Source organism: Calypte anna, chromosome 12 (genome assembly GCF_003957555.1).
Source record: "Calypte anna isolate BGI_N300 chromosome 12, bCalAnn1_v1.p, whole genome shotgun sequence".
NCBI classification, from domain to species: Eukaryota; Metazoa; Chordata; class Aves; order Apodiformes; family Trochilidae; genus Calypte; species Calypte anna.
Genome location: NC_044258.1, coordinates 7,081,011 through 7,096,165, shown reverse-complemented (window position 1 = coordinate 7,096,165; position 15,155 = coordinate 7,081,011). Strand labels below are relative to the sequence as shown.

The window sequence follows — 15,155 nt, the reverse complement described above, 5'->3', positions numbered from 1 at the left end:
CTCCCTGTCCACCACAGGACCAGCTGACAACAACCAGGGTCTCCTGAGCAGGACCTGCAAAGGCAGAAGACATTTATGCCGGTCCTCTCCTGCTCCCTTATCTACGGTAGAAGGGCTACCAGATCTCATTCTCCATCAGCCAGCATCCAAGCTGAAGCTGAAAGACACTTGGAACGAGGCAATGCAGAGTAGAGGTGGGAGGGAACAGGGGAGAGGAGCAGTGTGTGGAGGAGAGGGTCTCCAGGATGAAATCTTATCAAGGAAGAAGCAGAACCACAGAAAGGACAAGTAGCATTAGCAACTTATTCTTCATTCACCCACCGAGAAATAGATCATTTTTGAATGTATTTCTTTTGGAAATGAGCCAAACTGGCAACTAGAATCAAAGTCTTCAAAAAGTCTATACAAAGATGTATCATACAAAATGTACAGGAAAGTTGTCAAAAACAAAACCAAAAAACACCGAACAAAAAAAACCCAAAAAACCACCAACCAGACAGACAATACAACGGAAGGAGAGCAGAGACGGTGTGAAACCACAGCTAACCAGCAGGTCCTGCCCTGCTCTGGAGGGCAGCAGCGGCATCTGAACGGGCTCCAAACAACACAAAATACATTACAACTATGTACAGGACCGTATAAAGATCTGCATTCCCTTTGGTCTAACCAGGAGCTCTCTCCAGCATGAAAGAGGGGCAGTTCAAACAATCTGCTCATGGAAGTGTTACATGCCAAGAGGGAAAGTCCAAGGGAATGAAATGGTCAACTCTAAACCAAAACCAGAATACAGCCAGGCCACCAAGGCTACAGTGTTTAACAGTCAGTTCTGGCTAAGGGCTTTGTGACCCAGGGCGTGTTACTCCATCTCAGTGAAGCGAGCAAACATGGCTTTCCGCACCGCGTCTTTGTACGAATCTGCAGTGGAGACACCGTAGGAGCTGCCCTTGGCTCCCAAGCCAGCTCCTCTCATTCGTACTTGGGCCTGCAAGGGAAGAGAGACACACATGCCTCAGCTCTGCAGTAAAAAGCCACAACCACCATGCAGGAGACCACAGAAAAACCCATCCAACTCCTCAAGCTCCCCCTGGGATCCCACGCAGCAATAAATACTAACACCAGAGCAGACTGCACATAACATCCCACACTTGCCTCAACTCCACCCCAAGGGCAGCTGAAACAAACCTGCACAGAACACAGCTCCTAAAAGCATAACCTAGAGCATAGATAACCACAGGAACAGATTTCTAAAGGAAGCCCAGCCCTACTTGTCCCAGCTCTAGCATCTAACAGTGCAACAGAGACAGCTCTGCTGTGGATAGCACAGCTTCTTTCACAAGAGATCTCCAGCAGTGAGTGCTTCTGCACAAAAAGCAGGCACCAAACCTCATAGTGTCCATCTGTACTCACCTCAATGGGTGCTGTGATGCCCTGACATTTTCTTCCTAAACCTGAACCTTCCCTCCAGCCCATCGCCTGCAGCATCTTGTTGCCTATATTACTGTTGTCGAGGCCATCTTTGGTGGGCTGCTCATAATTACTGCAGGAAAAAAGACACGAGTTAATCAAACTGCTCATGGTGCATTGCAGCAATTGCTGAGAAGCTTTTACAGATACATACACTGTGCCAGCATCATAGACCTTCTTGCGTTTGGGCTCGGGGGGCTCAGGGATGCCGTACTTCTCCCGCCGCTCAGCTGCTCTGTCTCTGTATTTCATCTGCACAAAAGAACCTCCTTCAGTACCCATTTAAAGACACTTCTGCTCATTCTTGAGCTTTAGAAAGCTGTCCACTGTTAGCCTGCTAAAACGTGGCTTGTCTAACCCCACAGAACCACCTCCTGGAGCACATCAGGACCTGCACTGGGCCAGAAGATCCCGGTCTAACACCTGCTTGATTGCCACTCAACAGTGCCTGGTCCCAGTCTGGCAACCCTCAGCCCACGGTAGAAGGACCTTTGCCTGCTATGCAGTAGCTGTGGGATATGGGACAGGACAGCTCTGGACCTCAACCCAAGAAGGGGCTGGCTTACAAGGATTATCTCAAATGATGTGTGTCAGGATAAGGAGAGCTCAATAGATCATCTGGGCAGGTTTTCCATTAGCTACTCATCTGCTCTTCTCAACACTGACCTCTCTCTCACGCAGCTCCAACGCTTCGAGTTCCTGCTCAGACAGCTTTGACCTCCTGTAAATATCCATGTTTTGCTGAAAAAAGAAGAAACTCACATAAACAATGCGAAATGCACAACAGCTCTTTTAACCTAAGTAGCTGTCTGTTGGGAGAGTAACAATCCACCTGCAACTATGTTTTCTTGAAGAGAAGTTTTCTAAGCTGCAGTATGCATCGTGGTTTGGGTTACACACTGAGTTAGGGCAACCAAGTCCCTTCCTGACCACACAGTGCAACTACCTTGTGCAAGTCAGACAGCTGCTGGTGCCGGATCAGAGCGTCTTTGTTTGGGAACTGCCTTCTACACAGCAGACAGGCCATCTTCTTCCAGTCAGTCAGCTTCTCTTCCTCATTCTCCATTCTCTCCAGTAAGTCCTCATCATTATCACTGTCACCACTGTAGGCAGCCACAAGGCCACGCTGGGAAGGAAGGACAGAGTTAAGGGTACAGTGCAACAGTGTCACCACCAGAGAGCCCAGAAAGGGAATAGAGAGGGCACAGATTTGTTTGTTGCACAGGAGAGGCATCACTCCCAGTACTAAAAGACAAAATAAACCACAAAAGAACTACATACCACAGTGGCATGACTTTGTAACCACTAGCCAAAGAAAAATTTGAGTACAATGTTCTTAGAAACCTCAAAGCCTCAATTATCTTGTTGAAGCTGGAAGAAATCACAGCTTTTTCCAGTGCATCTCAGGCACCAGACCACTGCACCCACCACCTTTCCCAGGCAATACTGTGGAAGTTCAGGTTGGAAAACAAGTATCTGCTAGACCTCCTCTAAAGTACTTTATCTTTGGGAATACCTGTCAGGTATCTCAAACTCACCTTCAGTGGATTATCATCATCTCCATTTTTCAACACCTCTGGCAAGATCTGCTGCCTCTCTGAGAGAGCTCCCTGGATGAGACAAGAACACCATGAACACTCAGCTCCCTGCCATACCACACCACACCCCACTGCACACTACTGCCAGCACCTTCACCTTTTTCTCAAAGAGGGCAAAGCCTGCATCTGCAGCTGCTGACTCTTTCCGCTCCTCTTCCCGGGTGCTCAGGGGCTGGAAGCTGTTCTTGAAGTTCTCCTTCTGCTTGTTCAAGCTCTTTGCCCAGCGTTCCATGTCTTTAGCAATCTGAAACAGAGTGGTTTGCTCAGACAGCTCCCCCCATAGCTATCCACCTCCTGTGACACAGATTCAATCTCACACAGCTTCCAGAACAAGTCAACCCACTATCTTTTATTTTTAAACCACAGGACACTGGATGTAGTGCAGCTGTTTCCCTGTATATGGTGTTCAAAGATACTGCAGCTTGGTTGTTTTACTGTATGAGCCCCTCTTATCAATCTAATCCTCTGACTGACAGCTCAGTTATACTCCCACTGGTCCTGGCATGGTTCCATGTGCATTCCTCCTATGCAGAGCATTTTTCTGCACTGAAGTCCTGCCAACTCCACCCCTCTTAAGTCTTCTATAATGCGTTCAAATTGCAGGCAGGCACCCCACTGAATAACCTAGGACTTGTCACAAAAAAAAGAGAGCTATTATGCCACTCCACATAAGACTTAAGCCCAGTTACAATACCTTTTTGTCATTTACCTGTTGAGCTGTTTTACTTTTAGGCTTCTCCTTCTTCTCCTTCACTTCTTTGGTGGTGGTTGTGGTAGCTGTTTGTTGGTACGTGACACCTTCAGCAGCAGGCATGTAGGTCTCCTTTTCACCATCCCAGTAAAGGTACTGCTGGGTTAAGGCATTGTAGTAATACTGCCGGAGGAAAACAAGAGTCAGACAGTTAATTGCACAGTCCAAACAGGTTTTGCAGACTCCACAAAAAAGGCATGAAGTGGCTGAAGCCTGTCCCCAAACACAGGTGTTCTGCACAAAAGCACCATGGAGAACCTTTTGCCTCTCCCCAGAGACAACCCACCATGCCCCAGAGCTGTGAGCACTTTGCTGGGCACTCCACAATGTAATACATCAATTACAGCATCTATGAGACAACTGCTAATCCTGTATGGACCAAACTAGGAGGAAAATTAAGGCAAGGAGAGAAAAATTAAGGGCTATACAAGAGGGAAGCAAAATCCCAGCCCGGCAAACACTGCTGAGAGTTATGGGCTCAAAGTCAATCTCACTCTCTTGATGAAAAAAGGCACTAATGGACCTTAACAGTTAATACAGGCGGGAAGAACTTGTGTTTACCTGTGAATTGGGATCATAGTAGAGACCTGTTACAGGATCATAATAATATCCTGAAGACTCATCATATTGGTAGGTGGAAGTGTCAGGGACAGCTGTAAAAAAATTCAAGTGTGGGACATGGTCGTTCCAATCGAATGCAGACAGGCATTGTTGCACATTTCAGGTAAACTTCTGAGATACTTAGCAGCCATGATGGCAAAAAGGCTGTAAAGGGCTCTGAATCACCCATGCAGGATACACTCTCCAGGGACAGCTTCACCAGTGACATACAGTGATGAAGCACTCAGCCAAAGCCAAGGCTCTTTCTGGCTGTAGTGACAGAAACCTGTCCCCAGGACCAACTCCCAGTTGCTTACCATACTTAGTTCCAGGGACTACGCCAGTCGGGGCAGCTGTTTGGGCCTGAGTGCTAGTGGTAGATGGTGCTGATTGTGTCTGAAAAAAACCCAAACCAGGAACCTGAGTTAGAATATCTGTCAGGGTACAAGGAAACAGCCAAGGCATGAGTAGCCCACACCACATGTACAACACCAGGTAGCTCAGTGCTCACCCTTAACAACAGAACTATCACATAGGAGAAATAGCAGATGACTGATGACCACAAGCACTGTGACAAACCCCTGGACGCTCAACAGCTTTGCTGTACCACCCACTTCAGGGCCACAGCTAAGCCAGATATCCCATATAACCCTGATGCTGAAAGCAAGGGGTAATTAGTGTTGTGATTACCGGAGAGTCAGGCGAGTTTGTCTGTTGGTTGTATAACTGAGGACTTTGGGAGACAACTGCAGCTGTTGTGGTGGTGACTGGAGCCCCTGCCAACAGAGAGCCATATTGGATAAGCCAACATATTTGTAAAACAGTACTTCATCCTGAGGCTAAAATTACTGTGTTTACAGTTTCAGCTCTTAATTCCTGCAGCAGACAAACAAGGCAATAAACATTCAAAAGGAGACAGATACACAGTGGGAACTTTCTACCCAGACAAGAATAGTTTCCTTTTCAGGAGGAAATATTCTGCTCCCGAAGCCAGCAATTCCTGCTCTGACAGCTGCTAGCATGGTTCAAGGCTTTTGTCAGCAGTCTGCAACAGAGGCTGCTCTCATGTCTCGCAGACTAGAGGTCCCACTTATATAAATTTGTTACAGTTCTCCAATAACACACTCGTGTTCACAGATCCTGAGAGCAACATGAGCCAAGTCCCCCTTTACCCAGCTAACTAACATGCAGGCTAAGAAAAAAATACAACTATTGCAAACTCATTGTTACAAACAGGAGCATCTCCCAGGTGTCAGAAGTACTACCTGATATGGTAGCTGTATCTGTGTCCAACACTCCTCCTTGGTTTTGGTAGTACTGCTGATAATCCTGGGAGTACTGTGAAGGGAAATGAGTAACACAAGATGAGCAGCTACTCAAATTACAACCACATACTGGTAAGAACACAACCACCACTACTAACCTGAGCATATTGTGTGTAGCCATCCTGTCCTGACTGAAGGTAGCTGTAGTCAAGGGTGCTGCCCTCTCCAGCCTGTGGCTGAAATTCAATCAGGTCATTTTTGTCAGGGACAGGTAAGTTACTGCATTTAAGAATTTCAACAACAGGCTACAGCCTGCCAGAGCAGCTTTGGTCAGTTCAACTAAGCAAGAGGCCATCAGTAAAACTGTATGCTCTTTTATTTTCAGGGAAGCAGGACTATGAGCAAGAGGCTCCAAATCTTACCTGAGTGGACGACCACTGAGCTGCAGCAATGGCTGTACTTGCCACAGAGAAGGCGCTGACTCTGTTACCATCTGGGAGAAGCAAGTCTCTGTAACCACAAAAATCATGGATCTGATCAGACAATTCTTTTTTCTGAAGAGTCTCTGTATGCAAGGAGGTAGAGCCTGCCCTTACACAAGGATTTCTTGGCTGTTATAAAACATTATGTTCATAATGGATGAGCCAAAGCAGTGCTTGGCAAGCTAAGGAGTTTCAGGTTCACTGTTGTACAGTCAGTAACAAGTCACTAGGTCTCCCAGGAAACAAATGTGCTGTGTACACAGCAGTTAGGATGTTATCCTCGGTGGCAGGAGACACTGCTTTCACCCCCCTCACACACAGGGAAGGGCAGGATGCATGCAACACAAAACACTTCAGGGAAGGAAAACTTTGGAATGATTGTAATCTTTGTTAAAGAAGGGGGGAGATTAAAAATCAACCACTGCTGCAACTCACTTTCTGGCACTCTTTGCGAAGTCAACACCAATAGTTTTCCCATCAATTTTTAATGGTGGCTGAAGACTCTGTAAAATCTGCAGCAGTTGAGAAGCATCCTACAACAAGAAATACTCATTACTTTGGGAATCAGGTTACTAAGGAGGATTCCCAAGTTCCCAAAGCTCCAGCTTTTCACATGCAAGCACTGAAAGCAGCTAAAGGTTTAGGAACACCTCCATCTCCTCACCTATACACATGGAGAAGAGCACAATGGGACTCACCACAACCTACTTGCTAATAATGCAGGTTTCTCTGCACCACTAAATATTAAGCATTTTCTAAAATTTTAGCTTTATAGATTTTTGTCCCAAATTACTCCAAAAGGGAGACCAGCAGCTATTGAGATCAGGCACTTCTTTTTACCTAACAACAAACTGCTCCACTTTCCCTAAGTCAAGTCTGATCAGACTGCTGACTGATTTTAGTATATGCAGAAACAGAAGATTTAAATGACCCGTGAGGACTTCCTGCCAGTAACCTACAGCAGAAACCTACACTTCAGAGGTTTTCCCTGCACCTCACTGCCATTTCCCATGTTTCAATTTAAGGCTGTCACCTGTATACCCTAAGGAGTATGTCTGCTATCCTCACACCTTCCCACTGGAACCTGCAGAGCAGCAAGATTCCCATCCTCCTCAAGATGGGAGGAAGCCAAATTCTGTGGGCACCTTCTCCTACATTATATGCCCCAACGCTTAATTTGGGTGATCAAAACATGATCCCACACTGTTATTTTTGTGATCCAAACACAAAGCTAGCCCTAAATCCAGAAGAACACTCTCCTACAGATATAACTTTCCAGAGTTCTCACATCATCCCACCACCACCTCTCCAAACTGCAGCTCATGGTGAACAGCTTTGACAAGAGTCTTCATTAACCCTTGGGGAACTGCAGCAGTGCTTCAGGAAGCTCAAAGGTTCAACATGCTCCAGCTACAGAAGCAACATAACAAGGTGTTTATCTTCTAGGCCCTCACCATGGCAGAAGACAGCTGCACAAATGCAAAGCCTCTGTTTTGCTGGGTCTGCTTGTCTTTGATAAGACGGATATTATTGACAGCCAGAGACGCATACGGAGACAAGGCAGTCATGATGGATTCCACCACTGTGTGAGGAGCAATGTTTCGGAGAATGATGGCTGGGGAGAAAAAGAGTTCAGCATTAGCTGTGCCTATAATGGCATTCCAGAGTACTTCAAGCCCTTCAGTGGGCAGTCTGATGTACAGGAAGGGTTTCAGTACTATGTTTATGTTTCACATTATACAACAAATGAAAGGTAACTTACTATCACAGTAATAATCCACAGACTGAACAGCTTCAGCTGCTCCAGGTGGCACCTCCTGTTCTGAATCTTCACAAGAAGAAAAATATTTTAGTCACAACATGGCTCATTCTCTCAAACTCAGCATTTCACAAGCCAGCCTAGGCTTTACAGTCAACTTTCTTACATAGGAGAGCAGTTCCCCACAAAACCAAACACATCCAAAGAGACTGATGTCACGTACCAAATTTGTCCGCTCCGCAGCGGAAGCATTTTAGCCTCCTCCTGAAGTTGTAAAGGCAGCACTACCAGGAACAAGAAAAACCCAGTAAAAACTCAAGGTAATTTTGAACAATGCTGGCATTTGCAGTACCAAAACAAAAGCCAGACATTCACACAAAGTAACACCTAAACCCACCAGAACTGAGAACAGCAAAAGCCACCCCTGCCCATACCACAGCTCCTTTCCCAAACATCCCTGCTACCTTTCCCCCAGTCATCCTCTATGCTGTTAGAACTACTTAAAATACCACAATGTTAAAATGAAACAGACCAGACAACATGTTCTCTTTATGGGCAAGACCTGCTCACTGAACGATCTCCGTTCAGGGGGGTTCAGACGAGCAGCACCCAGCAGCAGCAAGAAGCAGAGCTGCAGCTGTTCTAACACTTTATTACTCATCACCCAAAGACTTCATATCCCAGCCAAGTTCACTGCTCAATCCCTACACAGCCTTTTCACTCCTGGGTCTTACCATGTATACAGACCAGCAGTACAAGTGGGTCTGAATCACGCATCACTTTGTCCAAACCACCAAGATGGCAAAAAGCCCTGAAGCTGAAACAATCTCCCCTTGGTAAAACCACACACCGTACCTTGTTGCAAAGCCAGTCCTCAAATTTAGGCCTGGGGTTGCTGTAGTGCATCGCAATCTGTTTCCCTTGAATCACCAGCTTTTTCTGCAAAAAAAGTGCCTTCAATTATTCCTGTATCGAGGTACACATGTCCATTTTCCCATGGCAGAGCACCCTTCGGAGGAATCAGTGCTCCTGAATTACATGGACAACATATGGGGAGGATGTGGAGGACAACCACCGCCACCTACACCCTGCCCATCCAATCCTGCAGAGAGGAGGACGAGGGCAGTAAGAGAATGGGATGTGGAGCAAAGATAAACGGAATCAGGGAGCGTTGAAAAAGCTGCCAAACGCTAAACGCTGACATGGAACCAGGAAGTGTCTCCAAGGAGACAAAGTCCTAATTTGCTGCGTTCAGGATTAACACATTTTTAGGAGTCTCTTTGCCCCCACATTTCTATTCGCTTCTGGTATATCACTGAGTGACTTTTTAAACATGCCTTTAGGTGACTGCTTCACTTCTTCCCCTACTCCAAACACCCCAGACATTTTAACAACCACATTTGGATTACTTTTCCAAGCACTTTCTTCAGAAGTGTCCCTTTGAAAGTACGTAATTCCCCCAAAGGGACCCTGCTTAGACTTCTTGGAGGCTGGATTACAAGTGCCATCAACTGACATGCAACTCAAGAGTGGTTTCCTTTGACTAATTCATCAGTTCAATTGGAAGCCTGCACGAGAGGTTTGTGTTCTTCATTCAGGCAGGAGCTCTCCAAAATGAAGCTAGACTGCAAGTGAAGCTTCTCCAAGGGCAGGAAAAGTTCATAATGCTTTCAGCATGTCCTCTCACTCTGACTTCAGAGGAGGCAAGAATTTACAGCTATTTAAGAAGCCTTGATTCTCAGCCTCACACTTTGCCAAGCGTGGGTATGCAGAATGCCCATTCAAAATACGGCCACCATCATGTTTAACAGGTGGAAGTGCATCTGAGGAAGCCCATACTAGAAGCCAAACCCCAGACATCTTAAAAGAACAACTTTTTACAGCAGGTTGGCTTCAGAGGTACCACAGAAGTGCCAGGACCCAGTGGCTTTTCTGCTAACAGGGTCTGACACAGATCTAGCATGTAGCATGAATAAGGCTTTCACATTCTGCACAACTAAAGAGGGCAAAGCCATTTCTCCTACCGGCAGGAGGGAGGGTTGGAGGGCCCAGCATTCACTGGATATGCACACATAGAAACAAAGCTGCTGGCATAGTTGCAATACATCATTCTTTCATCTAACAGGCAGCAACTGGGCTGCTGGGGAGATTCTATGTTTTCCCTGCTGCTAGGGTGGCTGGTTACTAGAGTGGTTTTGAATATGTTTCAATAAATTATGCATCAGTACAGCTTTGTATATATTAAAATCATCTCACTTATGAAAATATACTCACAATTAATTACTCAATATTAAACTCTTTCCACTGCACCAATCTTACTGAGCAGCCTGTCAGGAAAACAAGACTTTGAATGCTGCTCTCTGGCTGGGAAAATCACCCATGGCATGGGACATGTGAAACTATTCCAGCATTAGGCACACAACTTTCATCTGCTGGAACTAAGTGCCTATGAATCCCATCACGGTGCCATTTCTTTATGAGTAATGTCAACAGGGCAAAATAGCATTCCTCATGCTGCCCAGCAACCTTCACATTAAATACTCAGCTGTATAAAAGAGCCTGAAGCACTTTGCTTGCTTTGAGTTTTTCTTAAGTTCTGTTGTTAAAACAGATTATGAATATTCAAAAAGGAGCAAAAGCCAGTGGAACTCTTTGCAGTGCAACAGGAAAACCTCACTGGAAATGAAATGAGGGGACTCATCGCATTTTGGCCCCTTACATTAAGTCATACTCCAAAAAAACCAAAAAAATACAGTATAATGCATGCAAGCATTTACTCTCTACCAAGTTAAGTTGGAATACAACAGCTTTTCCTCTAGAGGAGTCAGTTCTCCCCTTTTAACTGGGGGAAGGCATTATTGCCATGAACTGAGACATCTGTTTCAGGGTTAACACAAATGTAATGTAGAGATGGAGCTTTCTCTGGCAACAGAGAAGATCAGGTAGAAATAAGTCAGAGTTTAAGGACTACTTGCTAAACCTTTATGAACCAATTACATCAAAAGCACATTATTTAAAACAATGGCACACTATACCAGGGAGTTGTCAAAATAGCCAATTTTATCTTCTAATTTCACCTGGTATTTTGTCCTACTGTTAAAAATTTTAATATATACAAAGCTTTAATTCTTTCAATTCACTGTTATGGAACAAACCACTCCTTCCACCTTTATTTCTTTTTTTTTTTTTTTTTTTAAACTGTACAGACTTGCTCCATTTTCAGAAATATCTAGACTTGGTGAGTGAAGCAACCTGATTGGCTTCCATCCAGCTGGTAGCATCTTGAAAGTGATAAAACTCCACGAAGGCGAAACCACGGCTTACACCTAGAGACAGCATTCAGATATAGACGGGATACTTGTGTTAGTCAGTTCCTTTAAAACAGGCGAATCTCTCTCCAACTGCTTCATTACTTCATGACAAAGCAGCTTTACAAATGCGACGTCAACTGCTGGGATCTGCTCGTTACTTTGCCATGGCAAGGAACCAAGCTCCCTTACAACTGGCTACATTTCACTTGATTTTGAATCCACGTTTAAAAGTAACCATGCAACAGACTACATACTATTAAATGGGTTTATACTAGTACTACTTACCAATACCTGTTAACAAAAACCCCTGTAGACAGACTTCTTTTAACATGTTGACCAGCTATCTAAAAAGTCTTCCAAAAAGCCACATTCCTTAGCCATGGCAAACCCTTTTTTTTATTTTTATTTTTTTTTATTGCATGTGCTTGCAGTTTGGGGACAATTCTGGATACTCTTTTGGGCTGGGGAAGAGGAAGGCGATGTCAAAAACTGGATTAAGAGCTCTCACCTGTCTTTCTTTTCATCAGCCTCACGTCTGCAGGCTGAGGACCTTCAAAGGACTCAATAAGCTCGCGTATCTGTGTGAGATTTCAATCAGACAGTTAAATTTTCGTATCTTGGCAGACAGCTGCAACAGTCACAGACACAACCTACCTTACAGTACATGCAAGAGGTACATATAGAAACATGAAATTCTCAACACTTGAAGAAAGCCTCTAGGGAGAAAACAGCAGAGCACTAAGAGAACCCACATAGCCTTTCGCTGCACTAAAATAACTGTGGTCTGCATTTAGAGCACAAAATCTTCCAGAATGTGAATAATTTTGAACACATGTTCCAAAGCTATCTGTGCACAACTTGGCAAAACCTGTGTCTGCTCCCAACTTCTTATATAGAACAGTGCTAGCATCCCTCTCCTTGCACATCTAAACAACCCTGGCTTCCAGCAAAGAAAAACAAGAACATTATCCTGCAAGGCTCCATGATGTGTATTTTGAAGCCTCACGCTACATTTCTTATCCTCTGGCAGCTTCCCTTTTTTTTTTCAGGGGATTAAGTAGATTTGTGAATAATGCGTTGTCAAAGAACAAGCTGCAGAGACATCAGTTCCTCAGCTGTAACAAAGGTGCCCAAGCTGCGGCACAGGCTACAGAAATTACTGTGGAGAGGTATATTGGAAAAAGAAACCTAATTATTATTTTTTATGTGACAGCAGAAGATAAAAGGAGACTTTTAGCAGCTTTTACAGAACTCAAACTGCATTAGGTAAAAAAGAGCTGCTCAGCTGGGTGGAAACCGATATGAAACCACCCATTATGTATGTGCTGACTGAAACTGATCTCTTCAGTGCAAATAGCTTTTTTTTTTTCACTTACAGAAACAGAAAACATACTAAACATATGCAAGCCATCAGAAGCATTAAAATTATTTTAAGAAAACATCTAGTATTTCCAAGATGCATCATTTAAACTACAGAGCAGTCCAGAATTATACTTTCTGATAAATTTTGCTACAATTATTTGCACAGCTGTAGAGCTGCAACATTAACATCTCAAAACCAAAATCCATTCTGAAATGTTTGGTGTTACATCTGACTGGGTTGTCTCATTTGGATTCAGGACCCTACACTTTATCCAGCACTTAGGAAAATATTAGACCAGCAAATGATGATAAAAAGAACACTCAATAATAGCACGACAGCAAGTAATCAAGACAAAAAAAAAAAAGGCAAAAAAAATTAATTCCATTGCAGAAATGGTGCAGATTCTCTGTGCTGGCAATTGATACACAAAGATCTCGCAGGCAAAGGTGGAGTCTGCCTGAAAACAAACTGGGATAGCTCATCTTTCCCAGGGTTCCCACCCACCCCTAAAGTACCAGTTATGGGCTTGTTTCTTGGTAACCAAAATAACCCAGTAAGGAAGAAAAAAAATTTAAAAGTAATTAAAAAAGAAAACTTAAAGGTGACCACCTTCAATGTGTTTTCACTAAGGAAGTTGGGTAACTGTGCACCAAGCTCATTTGTACTTCCTCCATGAGAGCCACAGCAGCCATTTTATGACTTCCACAGCTGTACCCACACAAAGCAGCTTTGTGCAGGGCCGTACTGAGCTGAGCAGCTCGATGTATGTGTGCGTGTAACCCCACTAGTAAGAGCTTCTGTCCTCAAAAGACATGGAAAAATTCAAGAAAGCACCTCCTTTCTGTCTCACTCTCTCTCTTCCCCTCCTCTCCCGGAGGGAGACTGGGGGAAGGAAAAAAAAAAAGACCTCTTCCTTCCTATACAGAGAAGAGCAGGTAATTTACAATCCACTATTAAGGAAAGCATCCAAACATGCATAAAAAAAGACTATTCACAGTTTGTTCCGTTTGAAATAAACTGCTTAACATTCAACTGACCTCTGTTACTTAACAGTGACAGTTTAAATCCTGTTAGGATTCAAAATGGCAGTGCGACCAATACGTTGAGAGGGGGCCACCATGATGCAGCTTTCAACAAAATGGCAGCAACGACTACAGAGCCACAGACCTCCCCGGGTGCAGGAGAACTAAAGCCCCTTTCCTGGCTACTTACATCGTTCTCCGTAACCGTGATGGGAAGGCCACGCAACATGATGGTTTTGCTTTCTTTCTCATCGTTAATGTCGTTCCTGTAGTCGTGCTCTCCGTAGTCGCCATCGGAATGGTAGCCATCTTCTGATTTGTCACTGTTCCTGCGCTCTCGCTCCCTCTGAGAAGGCAGCGCCCACAATCAACCACCGCAGTGTTCCCCCGCAATGACATAAAAACAGACCGGAGCTAATCCCCCCCCCCCAACTCCCTACTCGAGCATCATCTTCCTCAAGCTTGCACCCGATGGTCTCCGGCACAACACCGCGCTCTGACCGCCCCCCCGCCTCACCCCGGCCCCAGCACAGCCCCGGCACCGGGCTCGCCCTGCCACAGGGGTTTGTATCGAGACCCCGGGCTGGGGCGAGGCAACAGCGCCCGCCGCGGTCCCCTCCTCCCCGGGACGGACAGAGCTGCCCCATGCTCGTCCACCCCACTCACCTCAGGACTATCGTAGTCTCGACTATCATAGTCTCTGTCATAGTCTCGGCTATCATAGTCTCGGCTGTCGCGACTGTCGTAGTCCCGGCAATCCCGGCTGTCGTAGTCCCGGCAATCGTAGTCGCGGCTGTCTCGGCTGTCGTAGTCACGGCAGTCACGGCTATCGTAGTCCCTGCAGTCCCGACTGTCGCGGCTATCGTAGTCCCGACAGTCTCGGCTATCGCGGCTATCATAGTCGCGGCTGTCGTAGTCGCGGCAGTCTCGGCTATCGCGGCTGTCGTAGTCTCGGCTGTCGTAGTCCCGGCTGTCGTAGTCCCGGTAGTCATCGTAGCGGTCACCACGGCGCTCCTCACTGGACCTCTTGTAGTCATCCCTGCGCCGGCTCCGGGACTCCCGCTCATCACGGTCCTCCCTTTCCACGATGGAGCCGTAGCGGCCGCTTCGCTCCGTCCTGCTCACGCTGCGGGGCACACCGGGCCGAGCTCAGAACGAAAAAAGCCCGCAGCGACCCCCACCACCGCCCACCCCCAAGCCACCCTCGCCCCCCCCCCCTTATCTTCCCCTTTTCTCCTCTCCCCCCACTCACACTCACCGCTTGTCCGAGCCCATGGCGCTACTCACGATCCGCAAGCGGGCAGCGCAGCGCTAACCGCCACCACAGGGCGCCGAGCACACGTGCGCAACCCCTGTCTCCTTCGCCACAAAATGGCGCCGAGGTGACTGCCCGTCTTCTACCCAGCAGGCACGGCACCCGCAGCCTGGAAGTTTCCAGGCGGTGCGCAGGCGCAGCGCTGGGGCCCGGCCGCGGGCCACGCTGGGAGTTGTAGTGCGGAGCGGGGGTCTCCCGGCGGGGGTCCGCCCGGCATCGCTGCGC

General features: G+C 46.3%; 1 protein-coding gene across 1 annotated transcript; it reads right to left on the bottom strand.

The window, feature by feature from the left end:
* Window positions 1-283: 283 nt before the first annotated feature.
* On the bottom strand, window positions 284-15,036 carry RBM5 (RNA binding motif protein 5). Its single transcript, XM_030458744.1, has 24 exons — window positions 14,874-15,036; window positions 14,282-14,741; window positions 13,806-13,961; window positions 11,739-11,808; window positions 11,172-11,245; window positions 8,775-8,858; window positions 8,143-8,203; window positions 7,923-7,988; window positions 7,615-7,775; window positions 6,596-6,693; window positions 6,101-6,188; window positions 5,837-5,914; window positions 5,679-5,751; window positions 5,104-5,189; window positions 4,731-4,809; window positions 4,375-4,466; window positions 3,772-3,936; window positions 3,160-3,306; window positions 3,003-3,074; window positions 2,411-2,590; window positions 2,131-2,205; window positions 1,619-1,716; window positions 1,408-1,537; window positions 284-982 (listed from the first exon to the last, which is right to left on the bottom strand). Exons 1-24 carry the CDS (start codon window positions 14,888-14,890, stop codon window positions 857-859), a joined length of 2,736 nt encoding a protein of 911 aa, XP_030314604.1. The 5' UTR covers window positions 14,891-15,036; the 3' UTR covers window positions 284-856.
* Window positions 15,037-15,155: the final 119 nt, after the last annotated feature.